The sequence below is a fragment of the Aptenodytes patagonicus genome, chromosome 22 (assembly GCF_965638725.1).
Source record: "Aptenodytes patagonicus chromosome 22, bAptPat1.pri.cur, whole genome shotgun sequence".
Classification (NCBI taxonomy): Eukaryota; Metazoa; Chordata; class Aves; order Sphenisciformes; family Spheniscidae; genus Aptenodytes; species Aptenodytes patagonicus.
In genome coordinates this window covers 8,209,411-8,222,883 of record NC_134970.1, presented here as the reverse complement: position 1 = coordinate 8,222,883, position 13,473 = coordinate 8,209,411, and the positions used below count along the sequence as shown (strand labels likewise).

Genomic DNA, 13,473 nt, shown 5'->3' with positions numbered 1-13,473 from the left:
TGCAAGTAAGTTCAGCACTGCTGCTTGCTGTGAAGTCCTCTGGGGTGAACTTGGAGAGCTGCGCTGTGCCAGAGCTCTGGCCAAATGTCACAAGTGGCAGGAGAAGTGCAGGCTGCCCTGCTCTTTGGCCCAGGGAGGGAGAGTGTGTAGGACTCGGTGCCCGCCTCCCCACAGGGAGCTGAAACATGTGTGGCTGGGCATCCTGGAGAAGAGACCTCAAGAGACGGGCCTAACTTTTCTCTCGTTTCTTTGCCCAGGGACAGTCTTCAGCCTTACTTGCCATCTGGCAGGTGCCCTTGTCTCTCTGTGGAGACATCTGCTGAGCACGTGCATCTTCGCCGTGTACGTACTACTTGTTTCTGCTGTGGACAGGGGGGAGAAAGGGGATGTGTGAGGGCCGGTGCAAGCAAAGGGGAGAGCAGAGGGTGTTCCCCAGCCAGCAGCAGGGGGCTCCCACTCGGGCACCAAAGCTCGGGCGCTGCTCGTGCTGTGGCCATTCTCAGGGAGAGCCAAGAGCAAAGCCCCTCGGAAGTCTCACTCCCACGCATTTGCCGGAGCCCCAGACTTTGGCTGCGGTAGGACAAACTGCCACGTAGCCAGACGCTCGGGTGCAGAGCCAAGCCTCCGCAGGGGAAGGGTTTCCCCCGGCTCTGGCAAGGGAGAGTCTGGAGGTGCAGGTCTGGGAGGGCTCTGGGAGGAAAGCCAGACAAGGCTCCTGCGCTTCCCAGCTGTGCGGAAAAACACCCCCAAGAGAGATCTGTGTGATGGCAAGTGAGAACAGGCCTGCTTTCTCAGCCAAAGAGAGAGCAAGGTCCACACCAGAAAGACTGCTGAAAAGCAGTCTTCATTTGCTCGACCTCTTGACTTCCCTGGATAGTTTTCATTCCCTTTTGGAAGGTGCTCCTGGAGCCCTTCCTTTGGGGAAGATCTGCCGGCAGTGTTGAATGGCGTGGACAGAAATCGTGTTCCTCCTGTGTGCTGCTCTGTCAGCTCTCTGTCAGCAGCAGGCTTCCAAAACGGTGGCTTTCTGGCCTGAAAAGGGAAATCCACCCGTGAAAGGGTTTGCCCACGACTTGGTTCGTTGACAGCCACAGGACTCCCTCTTTTTCAGGCAAAAGATGGCCCTCCAGAAGAAGAGGTTCTTGAAAGTCGTCTTCTTGTTGCTCCCAGTGGCTCTTGGTGAGTTTTCGTGAGCAAACATCTGAGGGCGACAGCCTGGCTGTGCTGGATGCCAGCTTTCAGCTGGCCAGCTTTCCTTTTGGGCCAGTATGTGCGGAAACTCCCGTGGCCCAAGTGCTTCCCGAGTATGTCCTTGAGTGGGACTGGCTTTCGGACTAGCAGTAAGACTGGTAGTCTCCCAGCCATGCTGCTGCTCTGGCCACTGGACCAAATGGCTTGCGTAGTCTGCAAGTCTGCGAGCGAAGGGCGTAGGTATTTCCAAGCCTGAACTGGGGATTCCCAGGGGGGAGGGGCCGTGCAGGGGGACCGATGGAGAGGTACCTCTCCTAGCCCATGCAGCCTGGTCTCGGTGCTCACTGAAGCAGTGAGGGGAAATGGGGAATAGCTCTGGGGCAGCGAGCACACCTGAAGATCACGGCTGCGCAGTCCCCTCAAGCCGGGGCTGATGGCTCCCGGTCGGAGGCGCGTCCTCTCTCTGCGCCCCCACGTTCCCCACCTCCTCAGCTAACCTGCTGCCCCACCCCCAAGGCAACAGGGAGGAGACAACGCGACTGCAGGGATCGCTAGCAACCCCAGTAAAATAACTGTCTCTTGGTGATGTGAATTGCAGCTGGTGTTTACTGCGGGACCTCGCTGCCAGCGTGGACAATGCCGGCAAAGGGACTGAGAGAGGTCGGTGACTCTTGTGGGACAGGCACCTCCGGCAACGGAGCGTGGCTGACAGTGGCTGGATAAATCACGGGCTCTTCTGCTTCCACGCAGGGTGACCCAAAGAAGCAGCAGCTTTTGCCGTCTCTTCCTAGGGAACCCTCTCCTGGGAAGCCCCGGCGGCTCTGGTAGCGGATGCTCTAACGGAGCGTTTTTCCCTTTCAGGAGCTGACAAGGGTGTCTGCAGCAGACCTCAAGACCCTGCGGTAAGAGATGTTTCCTGAGCTGGAATTGGTTCGGTGCAGAAGCCTCAGCCGACCTCGTGCTACCTGCACTCGTTTTCCTAACAGCCAGGGCTCCCGTACTTCCCTCCTGCCTTTGCCTTTTGCTCAACCTGGTGCGGAAGGGAAGCACTCGCAAAGCAGGGAAAGCACATGTGTCTCTCCTCCTTGCTGAGCTCAGGTGCTCCCCAGAGGGGATGGGCCGCTCTCTGACAAGATCTGCTTTCCTGTTCCTGCAGGCACTCGAGCGCTTTGTTGGCGGAGCAAACCCAAAAGATGCAGCTTCTGCTGGAGGAGGTGGCTCAACTGAGGGCGGAGCTCAGCAGTGTGAAGGTGATCCTGCATTTTGGGGAAGGAGGCTTGGCTGGGCAGAACCCCCGAGAAAGCACTCCTTGGGGTTGTTGGTGGGGCCGGACTGCTGACCGCCGCAACCCAGCCTTTGCCCCAGGGGCTTGCTGGCTCAGCTTCTGCGCTGCACAGGCCCTCCTCCAGCCCCAGTTTAACCGAGCTGCTTCAGGCAGCGGAGGACTCCCGACAGCCTTCCCTTGGCATGCCGACACCTCTGGCTGCTCTGGCCAGGCCCCTGAGGCAGTGGTGAGACCCAGGCACGCTCACGGCGCCAGCCATCGCTGGCAGGGCCTGAGCCCATCTCCCAGCTGACCTGGAGAGCGTGGAAGGTGGGGAGGAGGGTGTGGGGACCCTCGTCAACCCACCTCGGGGACATGGTCGTGGCCGTGGACACAGATACGGTTCCTCAGTCCTCACGGCTCACGTCAGCAGCAGAGAGTCTTGCAGCTCTGTGGACTTGAGACTGGGCTTGCCTTGCATTTCTGACACTGACCCTTTGCCTCTGCGGACGCTAGTAGCCATGCCGAACTGCCCGCTGATGTGATCCTTTTCTGTGTTTGTTTATGGCATGCCCAGGAAGTTCAGAAAGTGAACCAGGCGGCGTCCGAGATGGCTTCGGAAGTCTACGTCCAGATGTCTGACTGGGCCCTGAAAAGCTCTGGTATGGACACAAGCAGCCCAGTCTCCTTGGCCTGCGCTTGTCTGTAGCACTCCCCAAAGGAGCCTGCGCTCCAGGCGCTGCTCTCCAAAGTGGGGGAGCTTAAACGCTTCATGGGGTCCAAGAGCAAGGCTGTGGCAGAGTGGCGCTCTCAGACTCCCTCCCAGTCCTGCCCTTGGCCTTCGCAGGGCTGCCTCTGGCACTGCCCCCGCACGTGTTCCTGTGCTGATGGAGGGGCTCTCTTCCTCTCCACTGCATTTAAAAAGGGAATGGCTGGGCTGTCCTTTGCTGCCCATGCAGCAAGCCCTCAGCTTCAGTCTGCTGTCATTCACGTGGGTGCCTGCTGTCTCCGAGAACCCTCAGACCTTCTCTTCGTGGCACTGTGAGAGAAGCAGCCACCAGGCACGTGGCTGCCATCATTCCCCTGAACAGCTGGGCACCCCCACCAGCGTGGTGATGAGGACAGGACTGACAGACGTGGAGCTGGCCCGCAACATCAGAAATAGTGTCTGAGCATCAAGTCCTCCTAGTCTGTGGCCTCTTGCAGTCACGTGCTCTCCCTTCCTTACAGGTGCCACCATCGACGTGCAGAGAACTTCCGAGACCTACAGCTGCAAAGAGAATTGGGGCTGCAGGGTTTTATGGTTCTTTCGCACTGCCAACCCTCCTGATACTATTTTGCAGGTATCGTAGCAGAAATCATCGGTGCCGGTTTCCTTCCTTCCTTCCTGTGAAGTTAGGGGCCGACCTCAGGGGCTCTCCCCTCAGTCCAGTGGTACTGCTCAAGCCCGCAGTGTTGATCAGGTTCCTGAAACCAAAGCTCTAACACAGGGCTGGGCTTGCTAGAAATCAGTGGTTCCCCTCAGGAGGGGAACGGAGCTGAGCCGAGCCGAGCCGCTGCATCTTGCCTACAGTCCTCTGCCACAGCTGGGTGAAAGACTTTCTCCCTGGTGACCCCGTTTCCGTGCTCATCCCTAACAGCACCTTTTTGGGGGTGGGAGGCGGGAGCCGGGGGTGTGCCCTGCAGAGCCACTGGGCAGAGACGTGTTTCTGCTAGGCCCCTGACTAGGATGGTTTCATAACCGCTATTCTCCTCTGCTCCGTAATACTGAGAGCCCCCTTTGTCAGGCAGGGAAGAAGGCCTCCTGCTTCTGTCCATTTCCTCACATGCGCCTCATTTTCGAGGCACCACAGACACACCGGCGCCTACGCTTCAAGCTGCATGGGCAGTTGTGTTGGCCCCAACACTCCCTCACACTTCATTGCTCTCGCGTTCTGGTTGCAGCCGGATGTTTCCCCAGGAAACTGCTGGCCTTTACAAGGGCATCAGGGCCAGGTGGTCATCAGGTTGCCAGCACAAGTCCATCTCACTGCCGTCACTGTGCAGCACATTGCCAAAGAAGTCTCTCCATCTGGGACCGTCATCAGCGCCCCCAGAGACGTCGCTGTCTTTGTAAGTCTCTGCTGGGCACTTCTGGCGGGGATCTGGCCCGGGGGGAAAGCCGTGACAGGGTCTTGCTCGCTTTTGTGCATCCTCTGAGGTTTGTGCCCTGCTCTCTCCTGAGCACTGCGGTGCGCTAGCAGGGTACTTGAAGGGCTCTAGAGGTTTCATCCCTCTTAAGGCTTGTTCTGGCCAAGCACCTCAGGGTTCTTGACCAAAACTCAAGGCAGAGACTCAGCTCCACCGTAACCAGTGCTAGACTGCTGCTAGAGCCCCAGGAGAGGGTGGGTAGATAACAGGGCTGATGCAGCGCGTACGTTGCCTCTTTGTCGGGACGAGTCTGAGCTGCTCTCCTTGTGCTTTGCCCCTGAGGGAGTAGACGCGGACGGAGAAGAGGAGACTCTCCTTGGGACATTCACGTACAACGTGGCGAAAGAGCTCATTCAGACCTTCCCTCTGAAGGTACGGTCCACGCGCGGGGGCAAGATGCCAGGGAGCCAAAGAGGTTTGCCTGCAAGTCCATGGCAGGAAGAGCGTGAATGCTTTCTCCCTGGGCAGAGGGGCCCAGACCACCGCCGAGAGAGACCTGGCGGGCTTGGGAGGGCTGAGTAGCACACGGTGGTGGTAGCAAAAGGATAGCGAGGGCAGGGTCAGGCCCGTGGGAGCACAAGTCCCAAGAGATTCCCCGGCTGGACCCACTGCCTTCAGCAGAGCCAGCTGCACACGCAGCCACTCCACCCAAGCAACGTCTTTGTGCCGTGGAGAAACAGGGACGCCTGGCGGCGAAAGCCATTGGGCAGCACCGTCGCTCCATCCTGTGGCCTGCTGGCAGGCTGGCCAGCGTCCTCTCCTCCCAACATCGCATGCCCCTTCTCTCCTGGTGCTCTCACGCCTGCCAGGAGGAAAGCAGGCAGAGCAGACAGCGGGAGCTCGGTGGGGTTGCACACCAGCTGCCCCATGCATAGGAGCACCTCCCCGGCCTCTCTGTCAGCACAGAGCAAGCAACAGAGGGAAGGGGCAGAGGGCAGGGAGACTGAGCCCCAGCCGGGCCGGCATGCAGAGGATGCCAGGTGCCTTCCCCCTTCCCGTGTCCCCAGCCTCCCCAGCAGACCCACTACCAGCAGCGAGCCTCAGATTTCCACAGCCGCTCCCACCCACTTTCAGGAGCTTGTTCCTCAGCAGGAGCAGGACTGGCAGGGGGAGAAACATTGATTGCATTGTCGCTCATAACACCCCCCGTTTCCTTTTCCCTCTTTCCTTCACAGAACGCGCCGCTTCCCAGAGCCTTTTCATACGTCAAACTTCTTGTGAAGAGCAACTGGGGAAACCCAGCGTACACCTGCATTTATCGAGTGCAGGTTCATGGGAAGATGGCAAACCAGAAAGCCTGGACTGAAACCAGAGGAAAAGAAGAGGGACAAACATAATAAAGAAGAAAAAGCGTGTGTGTGGGGAAAGATGTGGCAATTCGGATCGGTGTAGAGGATTGGTCTCCAAAGTGGGGTGCGCAAGAAGATCCATTGAGGGGAGGCCGGGCGCATGTGGAAAATGTTAGAACTTCTACTTAATTTTTTCTTAAAAATGAGGGAGATAGTAAGCGTTCCTAAGATTTAATCTAGAGAGGAGAGGCCCAGCCTGGCACCGCTCCTTCTCCCGCCGCCCCGGGAGGCTCCGCAAGTGGCACCAGCCTAGGGCACGCAGAAGGGCCCGGCTTCAGTTTACAACAGGGAGACTGCCACCCGCCGCCACAGCAGGTGCCGCAGGAGCTTTCCCAGGAGCCCGCCCACCTTCTTCCTGGCTTCTCAGCCAATGGCGCCCGCCAGGCGGTGACAGGCAGGGCCTCCCGCCAGCCACTGCAGCGCCCTTCTCTGGCCCCGCCCCACTGCTACCCCGCTGCCACGGCAACTGGGCAGCCTGCAGGCGCGGGTTGCGGGGCGAGCAACAAGCCTTGGGACAACTCTTTGGGGCTCCCAGGGCCGGGGGTGGGGAGCTCCTCCCTTACTTTCCCGATAGCGGGGCCGGAGGAGCAGATGGAACAATTTGGCCTGGCACCTTCCCAGCACCCAGGCTGTCGGTTTGTCGGTTAACCCGTAGTTTCTGTAAAACGGGTGTGGGGAGCCTGTCTGACTGGCCTGTCGGAAACCCCATGCCTCACCCCAGGAATGTCCCCGTCCTAGATCTTGCTACTCTCTGTTGGGAGGTCCTTTTGTGTCACACTGATTAGTGTCGACGGGGAATTTTCACCCCTTGTTATTCTGACCTCCCCTTGGCATTTGGACGACCCTGACCCATCTTTCCTTTTGACGGACCAGCGTCTCTGGGGTTCCCAGGAAGGCTGGCCAGTTCTGCAGCCCTTGGGGTGTTCCTCCACCATCTAACACTAAGGCTAGGCTCTTTGGTCCCCCGGGTGCTGCATGTTGCAACACTGTGGTTTTCCCTCCCGCTGTTGCTGTCATGGACCTCATAACCGGGGTATAGCATCTTCTCCATTAAGGACATCCCGGGCAGCCAGACTGTCGCGGAGGCTCATGTCATCCAATTAGGCGGGTGATAGATTGAAAAATAAACTTTATTTTAACCAAAATTGTTTAGCAGAAAACTAACTAGAAATGAGGCGTCAACACTCCGACAACATCAGTAAACCACAGGTTCAGGATGGCGTAGGAGGGATTAATACTGCACAGCCGGCTTTAGAAATGCGGATCCAAAATGTGCACAATCACTCAGCTATAAGATGAGGGCTCTCAACCTCGAGGAGTTTCCTTGGGTGGCGTCCCGACCCAAGGGGAGAGTCCCTGACTGCAGACCCGCTGCTCCGAGGAGGACCGGCTCAACTTGCCCTCCGGTGGGGCTCCATTTATACCCTAGCCGAATCTGATCTGTGGTCAATTCGAATTGGCTGAGGGCCTTAACTTGCTTTCTCCTCGCCCGAGGTGTATACGTGACGGTAATTACTGGCCCAAGGTGTGTACGTGATGGTCAGCACTCATCACCTTAAAGGCGTGAACGTAAGGGCGTGAAAAGTAAGGACGCAGTGGTCTTAATGCCCCCAGTCTTTGTCAGGGCGGGTGCACCTGCCACACAATCCAACCCGTGACCACAGTCACGTTTCGACTGGTTTCCCTGGAGTGGTGGTACAGTCACCTCTTGCCTCCAAAGTTAAAAGGGAGCGCAGTCTTGGTGAGTTCAGTGCTCACTGTGAATCATCATTTCTCAGTTGTTTAAGGTCGTACTGGAACATCAATTATACGAATAGATTTTGAGGGAGTATACTCCATGGCTAATACAGTTTTCGTTATTGCGCGCTTAACACCTTTTATAACAATACAAATCACAACAATCACAACTACAAGCATTATCAGAGATTGGAGAGGACTGGCTAGCCATCCTGACAAAGAAAACCCAAACATACCAAAAACTTTCCCCAACCAATTAGTCCCTAGTGCAGCAACACTTGCCTCTGAGTCCTTTGCTACTTTTTTTCATTTTGTTGATCTGGTCTTGAAAGGGTACCGACATGTTCAGGATGTGGACATAGCACTCATTTTCCGATAGGCTCAGGATTCCACAGACACCTTTCTTCTTTAACAGCATCAGATCTAATACGGCTCGGTTTTGAATAGGCGTTCTACTGGTATGTTGTGGTTGATTATCTAATAGCCCCAAACTATCAGACGTGGCGTTGGCCAAGGCTGACAGCTGCAGGCCCAGTTCCAGAATAGCCTGCCGGTTCCGTACCGGAGCAATTCCCATCCCAAAACCTGATTCCAGCCACCATCCTGTTTGTGTTGAGGCTTCCCGCCATTCCCCCCGCAAGCCCCTTGGGCTGTCATCCCACCACTTACGTGGCATGGATCCTTCCCAATAAATGGGACACAGAGAGAACACGGCTAATGTGCAGGCTAGTCCTGGGATGGTTGCGTAGAATCGGGAATATGTGTGGCCGTCAGAACATGCCCACGCTAAGTTAGGAGGTGCAGGGACAAAGGATGTTTGGCATGAACCTGGCACGGTAGTAAGGGGACGACAGTAATCTTTCTTACTACAGTCTAGGGCAGAGGGCCACAAGTAACTGGTAGTGCTACATAGGCAGCCCTGTATTAAAGCTTCCTGAGCAGGAGGATATAGCCGTAACGGTGGCATTTCATCTATGTCTTTGCACCTGATCTCTGCCTGACAGTTCCAGAGCGGAGATTTCCCTACCAGGAATACCTTTTCCCGGTACCAGCTGGGCGCATAAGTGTGTCTAGCCCACGTGCAGTTGAGGGGGCAGTCCCATGAATTTCGATTACACACGCTGGGACATTCGTTATTATCCTTTTCAGGGTGTTTGATGCACCATGAGGCATTCAGTGGTTTTGTATATTGTAGGGAGAGGTCATCGGTGCTCCAGCAGACACTATATTTGGTAGCTCCCCATGGAATTTCGGGGCATAGTGTAGTGCCATTCCAGCTCCAGCCCGTGGCCTCATGGGTAGGTTGAAGAACATAATCACATCTGGCATTCCATACCAAACTAGCATTTACTGTGCCCGGCTACCAACTGTAGACAATATAAGTACAGCCTCTTCCCTCGATCTCCCTAAAGCTCCTACTATAATTATTATTAATTATATATTATTGCTCCCACGTGAGCTCGAGGGCTAGCGATATGTTCATGTCCTGCACAAAAATTGGTAAAGGGTCTTCTGCTGACTTGGGTGTGGGCAGGCAAACCGTTACAGAGGTTAAATTCATCATTCGGGCAAATCCCACTATCGTTTTGCTACCATATTGCTGTCCAGGTCCTGGTTGTTTCCATTGGTCACTGTCACCATTGCCAGTACGAGCACCAAAGCAGACTGCTTTTCCATCGTCCTGTAAGAAAACACAGAGCTGGGCCTCGGGCCTGAAACCGGGCTTCAGGGTTAGAAGTCAGGGATTATCCACCGAGCACTAATATGGTGGGGTTTTCTGCTCCCGTCCAGAGTTCCCAGGCATATAAGCCTCTGGTTTTTGCCAGGGTCAGGGGTACAATGCCAATGGAGGGTAGCTTCACCATTACAGGTTGGTCCACGTCCGTCCGTGGTGGGAACTGGTCCTTTTGTATCGCCCAGTATAGGGGTCGTCACCCGTTAACAGTCTCATAGTGCAAAATGCTCGAATTCTGGGGTTTCCATAACTTCCCCAGCGGCTGTTAACAATAAAGACCGCCCGTGGTAATCATATGTCCCAGTTGTGGCATCAGACATCGGCATGTCTTTTAATCAAACCATTGGTTCGTTCGACTATACCGTTAGCCTGAGGATAATATGGTGTATGGAACACCCATTTGACGCCTTCCCCGCGAGCCCAGTCTTGCACCACTGTGGCCGTAAAATGTGACCCATTATCACTTTGATGATACACACGGGGGTGTGTAAAATACTAAACCACTTTCTTAACGCTTGGACCGTCCGATCTCCGGTGGCGGTGCTAACAGCTGTAGCCATGGTCAGTCCTGACACCACCTCTACTCCTACCAAGATGTATTTCTTCCCATGGGATGGCCGCAAAGGACCAATATAATCCATTTGCTAGGTGCTCCAAAGAGCCTTGCCTTGTTTGCTATGCTGGGCTGGAGCTTGATTTGGGTGGTTGGCCTTATCCAACGCTGTGGGCAAGCTGTAAGGACTGCTTCACATATTCTCATGGACACTGGCCATCCCTGGGACCCACACTCGTAATAGAGGTCTGCTTTCCCCGAGTGGCCTCGCTTAATGTGCAGCCACTCAGCCAACCGTCCCCAATCTTCCTTTTTGCTATCTACTACCTTAATTTGGGCTAGGTGATCTACCTGTTGACTCCATTTTGCAGCGGTGGTCCCATTTCTTGCATGGCCTTTTACCCATCCCACCTTTAGGGGTCGTGATCCGCCTATTTCTAACAATCGCTGCCGGTCTCCAGCTCTCCAGGCTTCTGTACGGCCTGCTTCCCACTGATTGGATTCCCATTGGCATATCCACTCTGTGGCACCCTTATAGGTTGCGTAGGAATCAGTGTAAATTTTGGCAGCACCATTCTCTGCTGCCAGCAGGAGGGCGCGCAACTCCCCTACCTGTGCGCTACCTTCCCGCTCCTCTGTAATCGCTTTCCCGGTACCAATTTCCAATGCCCCTGCTCTATATTGCCACCTGGATCCCACTCAGTGGGCAGGTGCATCTGTGAACCACACTCCCTGTATACCTGAGCCTGTGGTCAGTTCGGGTGCCTCTTTGATCGCGGAAGGTTTATAGGGTTGGCCCAGCAAAACCGGATCCAGATTCACAGCTTGTTGGAGCTAGGAGGCTTTGACCGGGCCCTCTCTTAATGACAGTAACTGACTAACTCCCTCCAGATAGGCATACCACTTCCGTATCGTGTGATCCCTTGAGGATAGAATTTAGCAGAGGAAAAGGGCCTCGTACTATAATGTCTTGCGAAGTACGTAACCTCTCCGCCTCCTTAACTGCCCTGGTAAGTGAGAAGAGTCCCTTCTCCCACTCTGAGTACCGTTGTTCAGCTTCCTTGAATGAGGTAGAAGAGAATAATAAAGGTCTAGCCGGCCCCCTCGGTCCCTTTTGGAATATACCGCAATAGGAGGCATGTTCTGCAGACCCCCATTCTGCCCTCAACGGGTCTTGTGAGTGTAGTGGGCCTAGCCTCCGACAGGTCTTAAGTTCATCCTTCAGGACATTAAGGGCCTCTGTATGTCGTGGAGTCCAATCCCATTCCTTATTCTTTCGGAGCAAGTCATATAAAGGGCGAGCATTCACCGAAAAACCCCGGTGTATGTTCTCTCCAATAGCCCACTGTACCCAACAGTGGCTGTAATTCTGTCTTATTGCCTGGAGTTTGCCCTTTCTCAATAGCCGGTAGAGTGGCATGGGGCATCGCAACTGCTCCAGCTATCCACCAAGCTCCTAGGAATTTAATTTCGTGTCCGGGAACTCGACATTTGGAAGGTGGAATGTCAACTCGTTCTACATGGCTTCGGCCAGTTGCTCTACCTGTTCTTTATTATCTCCACCAACTAGGATGTCGTCTACGTACTGACATATGTGGACGCCTGACAGCACCTTCACTGTGTCGGGGAGTTTGGCCAAGGCATTGTGGGCAATAGCGGGGGAGTGTTTGTATCCTTGTGGGAGTCGATTAAAGGTGTATCGCGTCCCTTCCCAAGTAAAGGCAAACTGAGGCTTATCCTCTTCTCCTAGTGGGATCATGAAAAACATACCCTTGACATCCAGGGTGGCCATCCACGGGTGGGCAGCTGCCTGTATTGCTGTTACTATGGAGGTTAGACTTGGGACGGCAGCCGTTAGCAGCGGGGTATTATTGTTTCACCTTCGCCAGTCAATCGTTAGGCACCACCGCCCATCTGGCTTTACGAACTGGCCAGTCTGGAGAATTATAGGGGGAGCGTGTGCGACTTATGATCTGTCTCTTCTCGAGGTCGCTAATTACCTCTGACATGCCCCGTTTAGCTGCGGTTGGTAGCGGATATTGAGAAACATAGGTTACTTTAGATTGCGGTCGTGTGGGAGCAAGCTGCAGGGTCCTAACATGGACGGCCTCTGCTCCTCTACCTCCAGAACTCCACACCTTGCCATTAGGTAAATACCACCGCTTGCCCACTAATACATCAAATCCCAATATATTTCCCTCATAAGGGCTTGGAGCCACCTCCACGGCCATCATTCGCTTTTCTCCAGGTAGCCAAAGTTGAGTCCGAGCTATGGGACATTTTTCTGCTGCACCCGCCACCCCTATTCTGTTTATCGTCTTTCTCGATGGTTTAATTCCTAACTCATCGGCTTGTTGCTTATTTAGAACACTAATTTGGGCCCCTGTATCAATTAAGAACTCTAAACTTGTTCGCTTCAGACCCACGGGGGTACGTATATAAGGTTCCTCGTCAGCAGACCATTGGCAGGAATTCACCATGCGGAGTGGGCGGCCCGAACCCCAAACCGCGGCTTCTAGTTTTTTAACTTGTTCAGTTCCCCTTGCAGGGACGCAAAAGGGTTAATTGTGTCTGTGCTATTGTGAGGGAGGGTGGTTTTCCTTTGATCTTTGGTTTTCCCCTCAAGCAATTCCACCAGTTTCTGGCTGTGGTTGGTGGGCTGCCCGTGCAGCATCGCCCGGGGTACTCCCAGCACCAACGCTTTTCGCCAAAGGTCGTTCCTTCCCAGATCGTGGGCTCGAGCCGGTCTATCTCGGGAAGGTGCGGGCTCCCCGTGGGGAGGCCGTCCAGGGTGGGGGTTTCGGCTGGCTTGTCGAACCCTCCTATTCCCGCCCGTCCACGCCACTGCCTGGATCAGTCCACCCCCTCTCATGCCCGTGAGGGACTATATGTCGTGTAACGTCTCCGCCCAAGTCAGCACGTGCGCGGGCGCGTTCTGAGGGTTTTGCCAATTGTGTTCTATGGCCCTCTGGATCCTTTCTCTGAGGGACTGAATGTGTATTTTTAGGGCGTCTGGTAGCCCTCTAATGAGAGGTCTAACGTGGCTGGGGTGCACCGGTGCAGCCGTCGGCACCCCTTGCTGCCCCCTCTCATACATTGCCTGGATACAAGCAGCCTTTTGTACTCCTCCCGCTAACTCCGACAGTCCTTTTACTCGGATGGTAAAAGGACTGGTAGGTAACAGGCTCCCCTCGCTCTTTGGAGTCCACACCCCCAGCCCAATAAGCCACTCGGGACGTGATCGACTGGTCGCCTGCCGGCCCGTCACTCACAAACACTCCGGGTCCCCAGAATCCCCTAGCCTCGTCCTCGCTCAACAGTATCACATCCCCCCCCGTTAAAGAGACACACCACAAATACTCGGTTTCCGTTTCTCCCGTCTACACGAGAACCTGGCTTGTAATTCACTGAGCTCACGTCCCGTCCGGGGGGTGGTAGGGACAGTGGTTCGGGG

The 13,473-nt window shown here is 55.1% G+C and overlaps 1 protein-coding gene across 1 annotated transcript; it reads left to right on the top strand.

Annotated features, from left to right (window-relative positions):
• The first annotated feature begins 213 nt into the window (after positions 1-213).
• Positions 214-7,106, top strand: LOC143170231 (SUN domain-containing protein 5-like). The gene is made up of 11 exons (XM_076358329.1): positions 214-342; positions 1,112-1,179; positions 1,790-1,851; positions 2,053-2,093; positions 2,348-2,441; positions 3,033-3,117; positions 3,686-3,798; positions 4,400-4,567; positions 4,928-5,017; positions 5,821-5,928; positions 7,050-7,106. The coding sequence occupies exons 2-11, from the start codon at positions 1,119-1,121 to the stop codon at positions 7,104-7,106; spliced, it is 879 nt and encodes a 292-aa protein (XP_076214444.1). The 5' UTR covers positions 214-342; positions 1,112-1,118.
• Positions 7,107-13,473: the final 6,367 nt, after the last annotated feature.

Bases quoted from the DNA above. Each gene is read 5' to 3' on its own strand.
- LOC143170231 (XM_076358329.1), top strand. From the start codon at position 1,119: ATGGCCCTCCAGAAGAAGAGGTTCTTGAAAGTCGTCTTCTTGTTGCTC. The intron at 4,568-4,927 runs GTAAGTCTCTGC...TTTGCCCCTGAG, and splicing joins CCAGAGACGTCGCTGTCTTT to GGAGTAGACGCGGACGGAGA. The intron at 5,018-5,820 runs GTACGGTCCACG...TTTCCTTCACAG, and splicing joins TTCAGACCTTCCCTCTGAAG to AACGCGCCGCTTCCCAGAGC.